General features: G+C 41.4%; 1 protein-coding gene across 1 annotated transcript in view; it reads left to right on the top strand.

Moving 5' to 3' along the window:
- LOC119228354 (receptor tyrosine-protein kinase erbB-4-like) overlaps positions 1-18,118 on the top strand; it is an 82,649-nt gene that overhangs the window by 56,672 nt on the left and 7,859 nt on the right. Inside the window, exons 18-23 of the mRNA XM_062564895.1 lie at positions 10,441-10,596; positions 12,257-12,332; positions 13,493-13,639; positions 16,175-16,272; positions 16,520-16,690; positions 17,812-18,043. Of these exons, the coding sequence (XP_062420879.1) occupies positions 10,441-10,596; positions 12,257-12,332; positions 13,493-13,639; positions 16,175-16,272; positions 16,520-16,690; positions 17,812-18,043 (880 nt within the window). The remainder of the gene's footprint in view (positions 1-10,440; positions 10,597-12,256; positions 12,333-13,492; positions 13,640-16,174; positions 16,273-16,519; positions 16,691-17,811; positions 18,044-18,118) is intronic.

Here is an 18,118-nt window from a genome sequence, read left to right on the forward strand (position 1 = left end):
TCCACCTGAGTCAGCGACTGACTCATAACCTTGTTTGTAGCGCGCCAGACACTCAAGCTGTAGCAATGTGATTAAGGACAGAGGGAACGTCACTTGGTGCTGCCGCTGGCAGAACATCATTTATCTCCAGAAATGTCATGTTTTCGTGAATCGAGAGGAACGCTCTCTGGGTTTGATTGACAACCGTGCATTTTAGGCGATTATGCAATGGGCTTTGAAATGGTTTCATAAGGAAAAGGGTCATATACAATTCACAGCTTATACAGGAACACATTTCCATCGCGTACATCTGAATACATGTGAAACAATGCACCCTGTAGTACCTGTACACAATAGTCATCTGATTTAACGCACAATAAATACTCTTGTGTCTGTATAGTTGAAGTAACTCAACTACCACGCTTGGCAAAATCGTTTTTCATTCATGATACAGGATTAATGATTGGCAGGAATTGAGCAAAGAAAAAGATAAAAGCTTTCAACCCCGTAGTTAATCAAACCCCGACTCAAATATAAAGCCTTTTTTAATTCAAAATGTTTTCTTCATGATAAACGTATTTGATAATTTCCTCCCCTATTTCCCCTATTTCGCCCTATCTCTCCCTTTTCTATGTTAATTTCAAATAACAGTGGTGATGTACAGCTACTGAGCTCTACTGTTGCTGGATAACCATCACATGCACAAACACCAATTCTTCCACTGACACTGTTTGCTCTTGAGACAGCCCAGACCAACAGGCAACTAGAGTATGGCTCAGCACTGTCAATCAAACCTGACCAGCCACTGCACGACAATATGAACAGAACAAATTGACAAAGGCAGCAAGAGACCTCAAAGAATAAAAACACAGTGTAGCTAGTAACACTGTAACCGAAAACCTGACAGAAGAGACGTTGAAATTTGAATGTTATATACACTCACCGGCCACTTTATTAGGTACACCTGTCCAACTGCTCGTTAACACTTAATTTCTAAGCAGCCAATCACATGGCGGCAACTCAGTGCATTTAGGCATGTAGACATTGTCAAGACAATCTCCTGCAGTTCAAACCGAGCATCAGTATGGGGAAGAAAGGTGATTTGAGTGACTTTGAACGTGGCATGATTGTTGGTGCCAGAAGGGCTGGTCTGAGTATTTCAGAAACTGCTAATCTACTGGGATTTTCACGCACAACCATCTCTAGGGTTTACAGAGAATGGTCCGAAAAAGAAAAAACATCCAGTGAGCGGCAGTTCTGTGGGCGGAAATGCCTTGTTGATGCCAGAGGTCAGAGGAGAATGGCCAGACTGGTTCGAGCTGATAGAAGGGCAACAGTGACTCAAATAACCACCCGTTACAACCAAGGTGGGCATAAGAGCATCTCTGAACGCACAGTACGTCGAACTTTGAGGCAGATGGGCTACAGCAGCAGAAGACCACACCGGGTGCCACTCCTTTCAGCTAAGAACAGGAAACTGAGGCTACAATTTGCACAAGCTCCTCGAAATTGGACAATAGAAGATTGGAAAAACGTTGCCTGGTCTGATGAGTCTCGATTTCTGCTGCGACATTCGGATGGTAGGGTCAGAATTTGGCGTCTACAACATGAAAGCATGGATCCATCCTGCCTTGTATCAACGGTTCAGGCTGGTGGAGGTGGTGTCATGGTGTGGGGAATATTTTCTTGGCACTCTTTGGGCCCCTTGGTACCAATTGAGCATCGTTGCAACGCCACAGCCTACCTGAGTATTGTTGCTGACCATGTCCATCCCTTTATGACCACAATGTACCCAACTTCTGATGGCTACTTTCAGCAGGATAATGCGCCATGTCATAAAGCTGGAATCATCTCAGACTGGTTTCTTGAACATGACAATGAGTTCGCTGTACTCAAATGGCCTCCACAATCACCAGATCTCAATCCAATAGAGCATCTTTGGGATGTGGTGGAACGGGAGATTCGCATCATGGATGTGCAGCCGACAAATCTGCGGCAACTGTGTGATGCCATCATGTCAATATGGACCAAACTCCCTGAGGAATGCTTCCAGCACCTTGTTGAATCTATGCCACGAAGAATTGAGGCAGTTCTGAAGGCAAAAGGGGGTCCAACCCGTTACTAGCATGGGGTACCTAATAAAGTGGCCGGTGAGTGTATGTTATATATTTATAATAATTGTTGGGCTGTTTGGTTCAAACGATTCAAAGACACGCCTACGTTGCCTGATCCTCAAAATCGGACCTATAATTGATATTGCTCTCCTTTTGCAGTGCTTCCTCTGCCTGACAAGCTAACAAGCAATCTGCTACGTGTTGTTGCTGTCGTTAATCTACTGTTAGACAGGTTAGAAAATGTAGCCTCACTTCTTCCATCCGTGGTCTTGAATCCAAAATGCTCTGTGGTTCTCTTTTATTTTACTTTGACAAAAAGTAGCAGCCACGGCGGGGAAAGAGACATCACGCCGAGTCGGCAAAACAGTGTTAGGTCACCCTGGCCTGCTTGTGTTTTTCACCTACGCTCAACAAAGCTCAGAAATGTGTGAGACATCCTTCTGGTGTTGCGACTGTTATGGTTGTGATTTTATAACACATGAAATACAGAGTAAGAGGATGTCCCCAGTTTACTTGGCAGGACAGAAAAAAACATTTCAAAAAGCACTTTCTTTTGGTCAAAACCACAGCTTAAACCGCTTCTCTGCTTGTAAAGGTTGGCTTAATTGCTCAATTGCACTTTCCAAATTGTTTGAAAATGGAAGTTTTTTGTTTGCCTCAAGACATTCCAATACAATGACAACATAGTGAGACATCAATCAAAGAAATGCATGGATAATTACATGCAAATAAGAAACACTTTGATGACTTATTTTAATTATTTTCCCGTTCCATGCACACAAATTGTTACACTTGCCCATTAGTGTGCAAACATTTTATAATAGTGTGTCAACTAAGTAATTAACAACCTCATTTTAGAGAGAGATTTTACCACCTTTCTTAAAACAAGAAAGAAATATGTTTCTTTCGATATTTTCATTTGGGGAAAAAAAATCTGATTTTTAAATGGTCCAACTTAATTGCAATTAGCATTTGTTGCAAGATAAAAGATACTGTAATTGAAAAGGATGTAAACCAGGAGCTAAATGGCATGTGATGTGATGTAAAGTGGGTGTAGGCCAGTAATGGGACTATGTGGCCGAAGCCCTTTGGCTGCTGATGGAGGCTGACCATTCACATATTCCGCCCTTCACACCTTAAGTGTGATGTTTTTTTTCCGCTTTGTGCCGCCATTGGCACTAAGAACAAGGCCGACGTAGTCAGACTGAGCAAGAGAAAGAGCAAGACGGAGAGGCACGGCAACAAATTACACCACAGCCAAGTCCATTAACATATCCATCTGGTGTCTGATTGCGCCTCCACTCCTCCTCACCCCATTGGCCCCCGTTTCCTTCATCACTGGGCTTCAATGGGCCCTACCAGGACGAGGTCATGTTGCTGCCGTGTGCCGTGAATCGGCCACCTGAACCCAAAGGTGCGTGCCGGCAGGCGGGGGTGGGGGGGGCACAGTACCTCGATAGTGGTGGAGCGGCCTTGGTCACACATGAGTAACACCGTTAATGTGTCCGTTGCTTTGTGTGTTTTGAATCTACATTGCCATACCATTGCTTGGCAACACTTTTGGATGCGTTTATTTAGTTATCTCGCACTCGGGAGATGTTGGTTCTTGTGTGTTTTTGGTGTGTTCGGTCCCTGCCGTCTCATGAGCAGGTTCTATGCGGGTCAGTGAGGAGAATCAGGAGTGCAACACTGCAATGTGGCCTGCAGCTCCTACCTTTGAGGTAGAGAGAGACAAGCAGACAGACAGACGGCACGGCTGGAGTATGAATAGACACTCAAAACTTTCAAAAAAAATGTAGAGGTAGAAAAGGAGGCAGCGAGATGAAGGACGTTACACAATTAATTGAGTAAACCCTCCAAGCCGTATCACTCAACTGAGTCCAAGCTGTGTATTGTTTTTTAATCATTATAATAGAGAGCAAAATAAAGGGTTTTCTAAAATTGAAAATCCATCAGTGGAAAATTAGTGCCAATGATACAAGCATGTGTTTTGTAACGCGTTTCTCTTACTTTATCCCATTGACTGTTTGATGGTATCTTGTCAACCTAAAGAGTGTGGAAGTTGACATGGTAAACCGAACTGATATGCATGTGTTTATGTTTGTATTTCCGTGAAAACAATGAGACCGAGAGGAATTTATTAAGCCATAAATGGCTGCTGAAAGACGCACTGCTGTCTGTTTATGGCCTCAGAATCAGCTGCTCCACATCCTGCTTCTTTTTGTGAGATGACAAGGAAAAAAACTTTGCATTCTTGTTGATGCAGGGTTCACTTAGAATTGAATAAAATGATGTTACTGGATAGACAGCGACAAGGGGGGGGAGTATGAAATGATGTGATTAATGAATAAGATGGAGGTTTTCTGTAGTTTTTTCCTCCCACTGTACGTACTGTTGCTCTTTGGTTGCTTTGTGTCCTTTCATTTTTACTGTGTACATAGGCACAACTACACTTCTGCTAAATATAGAAATGCTCTGATAGGAACATATTTTCATAAATTCATTCATTTTGTTTATCAGAATTTTCCTCAAATTCTGCTGTAATAAACTGTTCATTCCTTTCTTGAGCTAAAAAGTGTGATTCAAGCATACATAAAACATTGATCCTTATTTCTCTTTCTACCTTTCAGCTGGAAAAAGGGCTTTAACACTAAGCTACACTCATCTTATCCTCACGTAAAAGGGCTAGTGCTGTTTTCCCCTCAATTACGAAGTGTGTTTGTTGTCTATTGCTCGTCATTAAAACTAGTGCTGGGTGAAATGCAGAAAAGAGGTTATTTAGATTAACTGTGGATTGTTAGTGGGAATGATCTTTGTTGATCCCTCAAATCGTATTTCTTACACAAGTCTAAGTATACATTGGAGCTATCTAACCACAATCTTGAGCTGAACTTAGATTCAAGCCTCACTTGATTATTTCACTGCAAGCCGACAATATGAATTATATATCTGCAGAGTTGTTAACTTAAAAAATCAACAGCCATGGCCAAGTGGGGTCGTTCCCCGCTCAGCTGTCGCGCTGACGGTTACAGGAAAGGGGTTGAATCCCATTTAGAGTGATGGCTGCTTGACAGCTCCTCTGCAAATCCACACTCCCCTTCTCCTTCACAATCAATTGCTTATCGGCGATCCAGAATTTTAATATCTTGACATATAATAACCTCATTTAAACACATGACGTCATCCTCACAAATCTATTATCTGTTATAGATGATTTTTTTTCCCAGGATCCTGGCAGCATCGTTTCCCACTGTCTTGTATGACCTGTAAACTTGAAACTAAGCTTTGCCACGAATTTACCAGTAGAGAGAGATGGAAGAGTATTCGCCATAGTTGGTCTTATGCTTTAACCACAGACCCTTATGCTGCCAAACATTTATCCTGTTGAATTGTCCTCGAGCAGAATAAGCTGTTGAACCTGATGCCTTGCATCAAAGATATCCCCAAGAGATTTGTGCAGATTTACACACACATATGATGTTTTACGTTTATCTTTGAATCACAAGTCAAGGAGAGGTTTTTGTAAGCGCGTGCAGTCACAGACGTTGCTAAGCATCTAACGGTCACGCGAGCTGTCAATCACCGACGCACCCTGCAAAGGAAGTAGGGAAGGGATTGACAAGCTGAGGTAAAATGGCAATTAGTAAGGTTATACTAGTTGCATGTTGTCTGGGCGTGATAAGGCACCTTAAATGCTTTTGTTTTGAAGAGTCTTCACAGTAAACACTTGAATGTATTTTGTTTGACCGTGATGCTTAACAGAGTCTGTGTTCTAAGTGCAAGATAAGTCCCAGTTTGGTAGAACATCTGAGATTTTATGTGGAGATATCTTATATCTCCTGTAAATATGTAAGGTTTGATTAATTGTGTCTTCATCTTTGTTTTCAAGAGATTATATTTGTGTTTTTCAGGACTTCATTTGGCTTTGAGGTTGAATGAATCCTTTTTTTTCTCATCAGTTATCATTTCAGCATGTGTCCTTGCTTCCATCCGGGCACAGGTCCTTAAACTGCCATACAGGTCACTGAGTGAATGCAGACCACAACTTGACTTCAAATGGCCTCTGAATTGCTTCTTTAACCCTTTTATTAATACTGAATGAAAGAGAGCAGCAATAGGGAGGGAAGAGTGACTTCATTCTACAAGATAATTCAGGCCAGCTTGCTGGCTCCGAGGCATCTATAAATGCTTTACGCACAATTGAAGATTGTCTTGGCGAGCTAATGTGTTTGTGTGTGTGTGTGTGTGTCGATGTGTTGTAATGCTTTTAAATATATCTTTGACTACCCAGAGTTTTAGAACTTTTTCACCCCTTCTATAAAACACCTGTTTGAGGGTTACGACTTAGTTTTGAGGTTCAGATTAAAATGAAACTAAGGTTGGGGTAAAGGTAGAGGTTTAGCATGTGATGGTTAACATTATGTCCATAAATATGAAGCAATTGTGTGTGTGTGTGTGTCTGTATGTGTGATAATTGTATACATACCCCTCATTTGCATGCCACATTTCTATGAATGTAAACATCACAGAACAATTCTTCCTATTAAGTAGGTCAAGGCAAATTGTAGTAAATGTTTCACAGTGTTCTGATTTTAGTGTTCTAATGTCGTTTTCTAGATTCCTTCTCACATCTGAAAATGAAATGAATGTCTACCGCTTCCGTCAGTGTTGTGTTATTGTCAACCCGCCTCCCCCATACTTCCTCTTCCCCATTCGTTTCGCCTCATCCCTTACACAGTGATTCACCTTCTCGTATGCCAGCTGTGATCTTTCGATATGCAAACCGTACATTAATCCTGCGTATCGCCAAGCAAGATGCAGCACTGGTGTCACGAACCTCCAATGAAACCGCAACGTTGTTCACAATAAGAAAACACCAAATGAACGTCACTAAAAGTCCTGTGTCCTCCGGTGGCATCGCGGTTCAAATGTGCCAAAGAGGCTTTACTGTAAAGGCATAATCGGCACGGATGAGTCATGCGCTCTTTTAGTGTTCAGAGTCAAATTACCCTCATTCATTGTAATTACAATTTTGTGCCGAGTCTGGTGTCAAGCGCTTTGAAAAGGAGAGGTACTGTATCATATTTTAAGTGAAAATAAAGTACACTTTAGAAGTATTTCATAAGAAAAAAGTTAAAAGTAAAGGGGATACATATGAATTGGTCATGATATTTTGGCATGCTGTACGATCCAGGAATAAATTCCTTTTATGTCACTACGGGCACAAATCCATAGTGAGGAACGTCATTCCAGCATCAACACAGGAGCTAAAGAAAGATACCACACAAGAGGTTTATGCAGCCTCTGTAGGATGTTCAATCTCATTAGGAGTGTTTCCTCATGAATGACATTGAATAAGGATGAATCACTTGATTATAGATTCCTGTGTGTGTGTATGTGTGTACTCATTTGTGTGTTGACGTCTTCGTCTGTGTGTGCATCTATTTTGCTAGAATAAACAACAGTGGGATGTGCCAATTGATGAAGAAGGGGGACCAGAGGATCCATCTTCTATTGTTGTGATCTCCAGCCCTTTGCCACCGGCCAACTGTCGTATCTGAGGATAACCCCACTCTAGTTTGAGTCATATTGACTTCACAGCCACTTTACACTTAAGAATAACTCTTGTATTCTTTTCATTTGAAGGAAATCGGTAATGTCTACACCCGCTGCTGTGCCAAGAGCTTTGACATTTCTGCTCCTGGCAATGAGATTCTTTCTTAGACTCCCTTTCCCATGTAGAAATGTTGTTTGCGGGTTCGGGGCGCGGCGCTGATCCCGACTGATTGCAAAGTAGAACCCGTCTGGAGGTTGTATCAGGACTGAGTCTTTGTGAGGCCTGTGGATTTGCTCCAGTGGCAGCCTTACCTGGAACATATTACGTTGAGGTTTGCCGCGAATACTACCAACTGGCAGGGAGTTGTTCTCGTCGTGTCCTCTTGGGAGGGCAGTGAATGACAATAAAACCGGTAGGAAAAGAACAAGAAAGTTTGGCCCTCGCGCACGTCTGCAGCCACTCTGCCCACTTCCACCACCGCCACCTTCTCCGCCCAATCTCATTGTGCTGGCAAATTAGAATTCACGGGTTGCCAAGCCACAAAATTCCCTCTCCGCTGCTTAATTGTCCCGGAAATTGCTGAGATTACCAAGTGTGATATATGTACAAATAAGACTCACGGTCAGAAAGCTGGCTGTGTACGCCACGACAGACACGCACGCCTAGACCCTAATGATGGAAACTGTTGGCGATGAACTTCAAGTCCACCCTTCGTTTTGTTTGACACTGATCAACACGGGTTCGGAAAAGCTGTAAAAGTACTGCAAGGAAGGAAAAAAGACACAAAGAAGAATTCAAATCCCACGTGATCATTCAATGTGTTTTGATGCTAATCTGCTCTTTGTCTACATTGGTGTTTCTGATCTAATATCAGTTTAACATATTTCCAAATAGACAACTATAGTTTGCAGCTGAGCTAACATTTGTCACACAAGGTTTTTTTTTTTTGTTTGAGGCCATAAAGGCAGTAAACACTTCTGTCCCAATTCCACAGCATCCAATGTTACATTTTGACAATTTCAAAGATTAAAACAGATCCGACAGATTGTTTATTTCACACTGAAATCTACATTCATTTAAACAGCTTTAAACTCCAAACCATTATCAGTGAAGTTAAATTATAATGAAACTGTGAATAAAATAAAATTAGTTGTTCAACAAATTATAATTTAATTAAGTAGTATATGCGTCTTTAGTGAGTACAGGGAATTATTTATTGTATTTTAGGGCACACACATTCAGTGACAGAGAGTAGATATAAAGCCGTATCATGTGGAAAATTTGCATTTCTTTCCTTTTATACCAGCTCAATGTGTATGTTCTTTTTTCAATTCCACTGTTTCACTCTCGCCATCTCACATATTTACATGCCCCCCCCCCCACACACACACACACACCAAGTATGTGTGTATCTCCACTGGCGTTGGACGTCTGCATTTGGTGTTGGTTTGTGTGTAAATGTGTGGGTGTGTGCTGAAACCACATGTTTTCTCCCGGGAGGGAGCCAAATGAGGCAGTGTGATTATAGCCTTAGCAATGTAATCTCACTTCTTAGACTGTCGCCACTCAACCCCACCTCCGCCCGGTCCTCCTCTCCTCCTCTCCTCCTCCATCCAGACCAACCACTCCAGCTAAATCCAATTTGTTATAGTTTGAAATAAGGCCAGGTTTTTCTGTGCTCTTGCCACTTCAAACAAAGTGGCCTCTGTTATTGCTCGTCCAATTTGAAAGTAGAATGTTTCTTTTTTTCTTTCCCTCATCCGTCTTTCCCTTCAGGTCCCATCTTTCTTTCTGCTCAGGTCCACATCATGCATCGACGCACAATAGGTCGTGTGGGCTTTAGGTGCGGGGCACAAGATGCTGCAACTGAAAAGCTTTTACACCACAGTTCTCGTGGACATTATTGACATTTAATGTCAGACTGAACTTTTCTGTCAAAGCTGACGGACAAATTGACGCTGCAAAAAAAAAATTACTTGTGCACCTGGTCTCTACCAGGTGACTTTTTTGTGTTTATGGTTCCTTTTTTTCGTGGAAAATTTTGTTTTCCCTTGATAAGAAATCCCCTACCAAAATGCTTAAGTATCCAAAAATATATACATCTACTTTTCTTAAAAAGTACATTTTATTTTAACATTTTACAAAGATGAACTGATGTCTTTTTAAAATTTGTGAGGGTCTCATTTGTAGACCGTGTTTGATGCTCCAAGAAGATTCATGGGGGAGCGTTGTTCTCCCCTGAGCATCACGTGAAAATGATTTGTGCAGTTTTATCAAATGCAACTTGATCACGTTTCAAACTTGAAGCTTGAAAACACACATTACTGTCAGACAATTGTCTTTGCCTTTGTCTGAGGCAGACAGTCACGATGAATTATGGGATAGACAGGGAGGACGTTTAAAGATTTTGTCTCCAATTGATTCAGTGCATGCATTACTCCAACACACTCCTATGTTTGTTTTTTAATTATTATTGCAAACCTGCCTGTGGGATGATGCTGCTCGTGTTGCGCTGTCAAGCATTTGGCAATACCGAGGATTTTTCCCCATTGTAGTTTAATTAATGAAAATAAAAACCATAAAAATAACAGTGTGTGATAACGGTGATGACACAATTAATTATAGAAATTCGAATGGGGTCTTGACGATGCAAGTCACGATGATGATGGTGATGTCAAACTGGCATGTGTGTGGCTTCTGCATTACCAGTGCACACTCATGCCAGCAGATGGGTGTGATTTTTAATGTGAACGACCCCAAGGTGAAATAATGGTGGTTTGTGTGTTGCAGGGGATGATGTATCTGGAGGAGCGGAGGCTGGTCCACAGGGACCTGGCAGCCCGAAATGTCCTGGTCAAATCTCCCAACCACATCAAGATCACTGACTTTGGTCTCGCTCGGCTGCTGGATGTCAATGAGAAGGAGTATAATGCTGATGGAGGAAAGGTAAATCCTGTCATCCCTTTAAGCCAAGTCGTATACAGAGTCAAACGTATTCATGTTTCAAAAGAATATTGTTATGTCTGTACAAGGCCATGGACAGTAGAATGAGCCAATAAAATCATAACTGTTTTAAGAGGGAAAATGTTTTATTTGTATTCATGTAATTAAGAAAAAGCTAAATGTTTTTACATATTGGACTTTTGATTCAAATTAAAACGGAAATGAGAATAGTTGTTGCATTTGTATTAGATAACTGGTGTTTGTTTTAAGCAATTAGAATGTAATTGTCAGGTGGAATATATTTAAACCAAATAGGAACTTAGTAAAACACCTTCAAAATGAACTTGAATTACAAGTCAATTGCAAACCTTTTTAATACAGTGGCAAACTAACAAAATATACACAGGAATAGAAGTTCTAATATATAATGCTCAACCCTTTTTAACAGTTTACTGGTTAACGGGTTGAATATTCATATAATTTCATTGTCCTGTTTAATCTTTAAATGAACTATATAGTATGAATAGCAACGCAGCAGGTAGACAGACTGCAAGTATTATTAAACCAGTACTGTTACATTATGGCCGTTAAATAAATAATGGGCTGCAATGAGTGACCGGGCTCCTTGCTTGTATTATCTGTTGATTGATGGGTTGCGCTTCGGAGGCTCTGTGAGATACAGTAGGTCTGTATATCCCCATGGAGGAGCTTTGCCCATTACAAAGGACAGTTTTAGTGGAGTCATTGAGCTTCTTTGCTGCTCTATTGGAGCGATTTATTTACTTTTGGTTAATGGAGATCTGGGAACTCTGTAAATGTAGTAAACAAATACATCCTTGGAGCCTTCTGTGCACGGGCAGCGGGCCTTTTTTTCAAAACCATTTCTTTTGAGGAAAAAAAAAACATTTTCTTCTCACTTGGGGAGTGTTTTTCCTATCTTTATAAACAAGGTGGTCTTTCATTTCTCATCATTTTGTAACTTGCCTTCTAAACCTTGGCTCCCACTGAAAGCCCCTGCTCTCGGTTGGATTTCAGCTCAAACCGTACGATTGAACCCAACGTATTGTTGCTTGAACAGATTTCCTGCTTCGGCGTGCTCGTTATCGGCCCTTTTACTGTTGTTCAATAACCATCTGAAAATTCCCCAACAAAAAGAATTCAAGCTTCTGTGTTAACCAATGTCCCTGCCTCATTGCAGGTGTCCCTTTTACTATTATAGTAGCACGCTGGTGCATTCATAAATTTGCACTTGCTGGGGACACTTTCTAACGACTTGAACTAGTTCATCACTGAGGGGCAGCTGCGTGTGCCACTACGCGTAACTTGCTCCACTGACAGTCACCATTCAAAGGAAAAACGTACCTATATCAAATGTCCTTTTATTCCAAAAAAATTGATGGACCCGATTACATACTGGCAACGATAGAAACAATTTCATTGGTCAAAACCACACCTGGTCTTCTATGGACTATTCATTTGGCATGTTTTTCTTTGGTTTCTTCCACCCGTGTTTTCCATCTTTCTCTCATTACTCTCGTCTGTCAAACATGGTTTGCATAACTAGTTCTGTCTGTTCTACAACGCCGTTTTAAACAGATCAATTATTTGAACGGAGAGTGTGTCATGTATATTTTACTGATGTTCTGTGCTTTTTACCTGGCAGATGCCAATCAAATGGATGGCACTGGAGTGTATCCATTACAGGAAGTTTACTCATCAGAGTGACGTTTGGAGTTACGGTAAGTTTAAAAAATAATTTTTCGTCTTTGACGATTTTATTAATTGATTGATCAATTAAAGTAACAATTTGTATATTTGTCTTGGTTTTCTTATGTTTCTTACCAATACAACCACAAAAACAAACACAAAACTAAGCAGAAGTATTGAAAATACATATTAAAAATAACGTTTCAGGAAAGCTCTGGATTATGGATGTAAATGTATCTTGTGATATGCTGTGCATGACGTGTAAAATAAACTTTGACAGGAAGCTATTGGCATCTGCAGCAGGTCTTGTCATTGTAGCACTGCTGATGAAGCGGGTGAAGAGTGTTTATTTTGTATTACCTGCCATTGTTCAACAGCATTGAACGACCAGTGTACATTTAAAAACGGATAATATATTCCTTTAGATCCTTGTAAATTCAAACACCAAACTTCTCCATTATTCTTCAGTCTGAGATTCCGATTACTTTAATTAAAATACACAATTGTGATTCAAGCACTCTTAAAGTCATTTAACAATGATTAAAAAAATGCATGATGGGTCTCATCAAAGAGAATATTGTGTGTTTGATTAAAAGTATTTGTGTGGTTTGGCGCACACGTCCCCAGTGGTGACCGAGGCGATTAAACTACGATCTTGTAGTTTGCACTCACTCTGCTTACGACTTATTAGCTCATTAACACCATCATGATTAAGGCTGAAGACTTCTGAAGGTTCAGATTGACTGATGACTTTGAGGACTTTGATTAGTTGCCCCTCCACTCATCTTTTGTCCTCTGTTAACTTGTGTCCTCTCTTCTTTCCCTTTTTGTTTTGTTGCTTCTTTATTTCATCTCTGCTGTATCTCCATCCTTTCCTCTCTGATCACCTCCGCCCTCTCACATCTTCACTTTTTTCTTCTTTAAAAAAAAATATTTTCTGTTCTCCCATCACTCTTTTCAACTATTTCACTTCTTCCTATCTCGTTACTTGTCTCCTCTGTGCTCTCTGTGTATAACCCTCTCTTCTCAACTCTTTAATCTTCACTTCAACCCTCCCTCACTGCATCTCATCTCGATTCTACTTCTCTGTTCTTGACTTGTACTTTTCCTCATGAAAATGGTTTCTCTTTCTGCTCTTCGTTATATTTTATTCTCTTACACTTGTGTCATGTCATCATTTTTTTCTCCTTAGGGGTAACCATCTGGGAGGTGATGACCTTTGGTGGGAAGCCGTACGATGGGATTTCCACCAGAGATATCCCGGACCTGCTCGAGAAAGGAGAACGCCTCCCTCAGCCTCCCATTTGCACCATTGACGTCTACATGGTCATGGTCAAATGTAAGTAAATGGTCGTAACTTACAATACAACATAGTAAACACACTCCAGAGCCTCAAAAGATTAAGATTTTGAGTAAGCATCTTTCCTAAGCTACAAAGAAGATATTTTTTGAAAAGCCTCTGAATAGAAGTTTCTTACACGTGATTTTTTCCACTGATTTAAACAAGTAAAACAAATATGGCCTTCAATGATGAAGAGATGGCCACATGGTTTTCAGTTGGAGCAGGCAGAAATGATCTTAGTGAGTGACTCTCAAAATGCCATCGCAGCTTATTTGTTTGATGGCCACAGTAGTTGGAAAACTCTTTACGAATAACACAGTTCGGTAAAAGATGAGATACAGTAGGAACTATTTTCTTCCAGCTGGCTTTGACCCCCACCTACTTGTTGCCGTCATTGGTTGGTCACTGCTGTCATGTCGTCAGGCGAAGGGGTCACAGGTGGAGTTGTAACCTCTGGCTAACCCTACCAGGACAAAAGCTTGAGGCCAGCGCTACGCAGCGCTTCCCCGGCCTCGCCCTGTCGTCTGCGAGCTGCAGCCTCTAACCCTCGCCGTCACCTTGGCTTTTACTGACACCCTGAACCTGCGCCAACCTGGCAAGCAGACGCATGCCCACAGCAGGAAGCGGTCACGGTCACCTGTCGGCTATCTGCCTTTCTTTTTGGACTAATATGCATGCACACAGCTCATGCACCAAAATGTTGCATCGTGCACATGTAGTGGAAAGGAACTCCCGGGAGCTTTGCTGGCATTAAACTAGGTACCACGATACGAGATATTTTTTTTTACATTCTTTGCAACATGTATGTGTTTACGTGTGTGTGAAGCCACACCATACTGTGTTTCTATCTCCTTCTCTTATTTCCCAGGATACCTAGACAGGCTTTACTAGGAGCCAGATCACGTGATTGCTTTGGCATCATACCCATGTTTTCACAGGAAACTTGGCAAAAGAGCACATAGCTCCATATGGCCATTCGTGAGGAAACCGTATTCATCTTTAGATAATACAATGCATTAAAAATCAAAAACTTCATTGCAAATGGTGTTTTTTGGTCGAAAAAATCAAATAATAATGTTGCATCTTGAAAAAATGTTTTTTAAATCTTTAGAAGAAGGTAGTTATCAAATTTTGCATCATGTTTACTGGCACAATGCGTTGCCAGGTTATTACAGGTCAGCTCATTATCTGATCCTAGGAAATATAGAGACGTTTTTGGAAATAATTATTCCTGTAACTCAATTTTAAGGAATCTTGTGTTCCCATACTTCCTATACCTTGGAATAAATTAAGAGGGAAGGCTGGATTCGATTTGGAGCAATACTAATCTGACCTAGAGGGTGGAGGTGTTGTAGTGCATGCCTTCTACATAGTTCTACCTTCTACTCATCAGACCCTTTTATGTTCAGCCACAGTGTGAAAAATGTGTGCAATTTCAGCTGCAACACTTTCTCATTCCCAACTTGTCAAATATGTTAACTTGGTTGCTTCCTACACAGCCTTTATTGCCCTTTGTATTGCATAACTTTCCTTTCTCCTTCATTTCTGCAGTAACTTTTGCCATGTAGAGTGGGACAGTTTGACGTATAGTTCCTCCGACTGAGCTGCTGTGTTTGACAATTTGGGAGTGAGCGCAGGCGGTTTTATTTAGACTCTAAAAAACAACATGGCAAACAGCACAGGAAACAACATGTCTTATACATTTGAGTCTACTCTGGCAGAACCCAACAGCAAAGCGTGAGGTACGGTAGCCGAGAAGGTTCAGACAAATACAAAAGCAACAACACAACCGCAAACGCCACAACACAACACGAACGCCGCAACACGAAAATACAAAAGCCACATCACAACCGCAAATGCCACAACGCAACACGAACGCCGCAACGCAACACGAACGGCGCAACACAACACGAAAGCGAAAACGGAAGTAGCTGCCCACGGGAGCGAGCGTATTTTGGAGGAACGCCCACGGGAGCGAGCGTATTTTGGAGGAACGGAGCTGGAGGATGCCAGATCGTTTAAGAAGTAAGTGAAACATGATTCCTTGCGGCTACAGTTAAAGTAAGGAATCATGTTTCACTTACTTCTTAAACGATCTGGCATCCTCCAGCTCCGTTCCTCCAAAATACGCTCGCTCCCGTGGGCGTTCCTCCAAAATACGCTCGCTCCCGTGGGCAGCTACTTCCGTTTTCGCTTTCGTGTTGTGTTGCGCCGTTCGTGTTGCGTTGTGGCATTTGCGGTTGTGATGTGGCTTTTGTATTTTGTGTTTTGGCGTTCGTGTTGTGTTGGGGCGTTTGCGGTTGTGTTGTTTCTTTTGTATTTGTCTGAACCTTCTCGGCCACCGTAGTGAGGACTCGCGGCACATTTCATCTCACACAGCGCCGTCAAGTCAACTGTGACTCAGGGAATGAAATGATTTTAACTAGTGTAGATGAGACATTTGCTTACATGAGACAATATGTATGTGTAAACATATGATGATGTAGGTAGGACTTGATAGTGATCAGACACTAACACAAACACATTTTGCAGGCTGGATGATCGATGCAGATAGTCGGCCCAAGTTCAAGGAGCTGGCTGCAGAGTTCACTCGGATGGCTCGAGATCCCCAAAGATACTTGGTCATCCAGGTAGGTCCACTCTAAGAGATACTAGAAAATCCTGGTTACATGCCATGTTATTTTCCCATTTGTCTAGAAAAAGCTGAGCTACCCTCAAAGTGAATGCTGGTCAAACTTCAATTTTGCTTTATATATGTATTTATTTTTATTTCTATTTTGAAAAAATGGTACACAGAGTAATAGCAAAAATGATTCCACTATAAGCTTCAATTATAAAACAAACACAAGTTACTGAACACGTGAATGTTTTACACAGGGTGACGACCACATGAAGTTGCCCAGCCCCGACGACAGCAAGTTCTTCCAGAGCCTCCTGGATGAGGAGGAGCTGGAGGACCTAATGGATGCTGAAGAGTACCTGGTGCCCCACTCCTTCAACATTCCACCACTGGCATACACTCCACGCACACACATGGACTCCAACAAGGTGCGCTCTCCCCGAGGCCCTCCAAACACTTCATCGATCACTTTAGTATCACGTCATAGTTTTAGAAAATATTCCAAAAAAGCTCCATTTATGCTTTTGGTCTTTAAATCGTATTTCCAATGCCACCATTATATTTAAAATATATGTGTGCTTGAATTATTAAAATGAATATACAGTGACGTATTGCAGACTGTGTTCTTAAACTGTTCAAATGCTCAGTCAATTTTTGTTCTTCTATCACAAAATAAGTTATAAAGCCAGGCAACTGGATTCCAATACACGTATCAGAATAAAAAAGCCTCTTCTTTTAATTCAGGGGGATGATAGATTATTCGATTGCACAATATTCAAAAATATAACCTCCACTGTTCTTGATGTTATTTATTGGGGCAAATACTGAATTAATGTGACTACTTTCATTGGGCTACATTCATCCACATGAGTCATGTAGATCTTGTACAGAGAAAGGAAAGTCATATAAAAAAAATGTTATGACTTTTTTTTTATATTTTATTTTTTTAAATGACCGGATCTTCTCCCAATTACATGCATTTGTCCCAATTGCCACCTTTTCCCAACAGTCGTTTTTGCCATGCGCAACGTTCCTGGAATCAAAGATAAATCACTCCATTGAGCTTCTAAAAATGTCCTTCATGTCATGTGTGTGGACACAAATGCTCACAGCAGTGCTGGGCTGACAAAGCTACTTTAGCGCTGTGCAGCATGGCGCCTTTTAATTAAAACCATTTTAATTAAATTGTCCTTGGTAGTCATGCTAGTCATATCAATGTTTGGCACTGCCGTCTCCCCTGCCTGTCAAATTTAAACGCTACGCATGAACAATGCAGAACAGTTCTTGGGACTTTAAAAGTGTCAATTTTATTGTTGTATACTATATTTACTAGTTCTTTTTTATGTTGTCATTGTCTTGTCAATTACCAATACAAGCATAGACCAAAGCCTGTTAAAAGCATTTATTGCCCTTGCTTGGTGAATAAGTTGACCTTTAATCACACAGCACTCTTTGGGGTCTACTGTCAATAGATGTTCTTGTATTTGTGTCTGAGCCCCCATGTTCTCTCTACACTTTCCAAACCCTCTCCCTCGATTCCTTCTAGCAGAACCAGTACAGCTACCAGGACCACAGTTTCAACATGGAAGAAATGCTGGCCAACCTTCCCAGAGTGCTCTCTGTTCCACCTGTGCCTGGAGGTTGCCTCCCACCACAGGACCTGCCCTCAGGATTTAGCCGTGGCAACCAGGATGACCCTCGCTGCAATGGAACCATGAGGAAGCAGGCCTCGCCGAGGTCAAGTACCCTTGGACCTTGTTCAGCTCTCGCTCCAGGACCTGGTAAAGCAAAGTGTTTTCCAATAGTCGGAATCTATGTTGCACCCTGTTTTCAATAATGGATAAACCATTTAAAAA

Source organism: Pungitius pungitius, chromosome 10 (genome assembly GCF_949316345.1).
Source record: "Pungitius pungitius chromosome 10, fPunPun2.1, whole genome shotgun sequence".
NCBI lineage: Eukaryota > Metazoa > Chordata > Actinopteri > Perciformes > Gasterosteidae > Pungitius > Pungitius pungitius.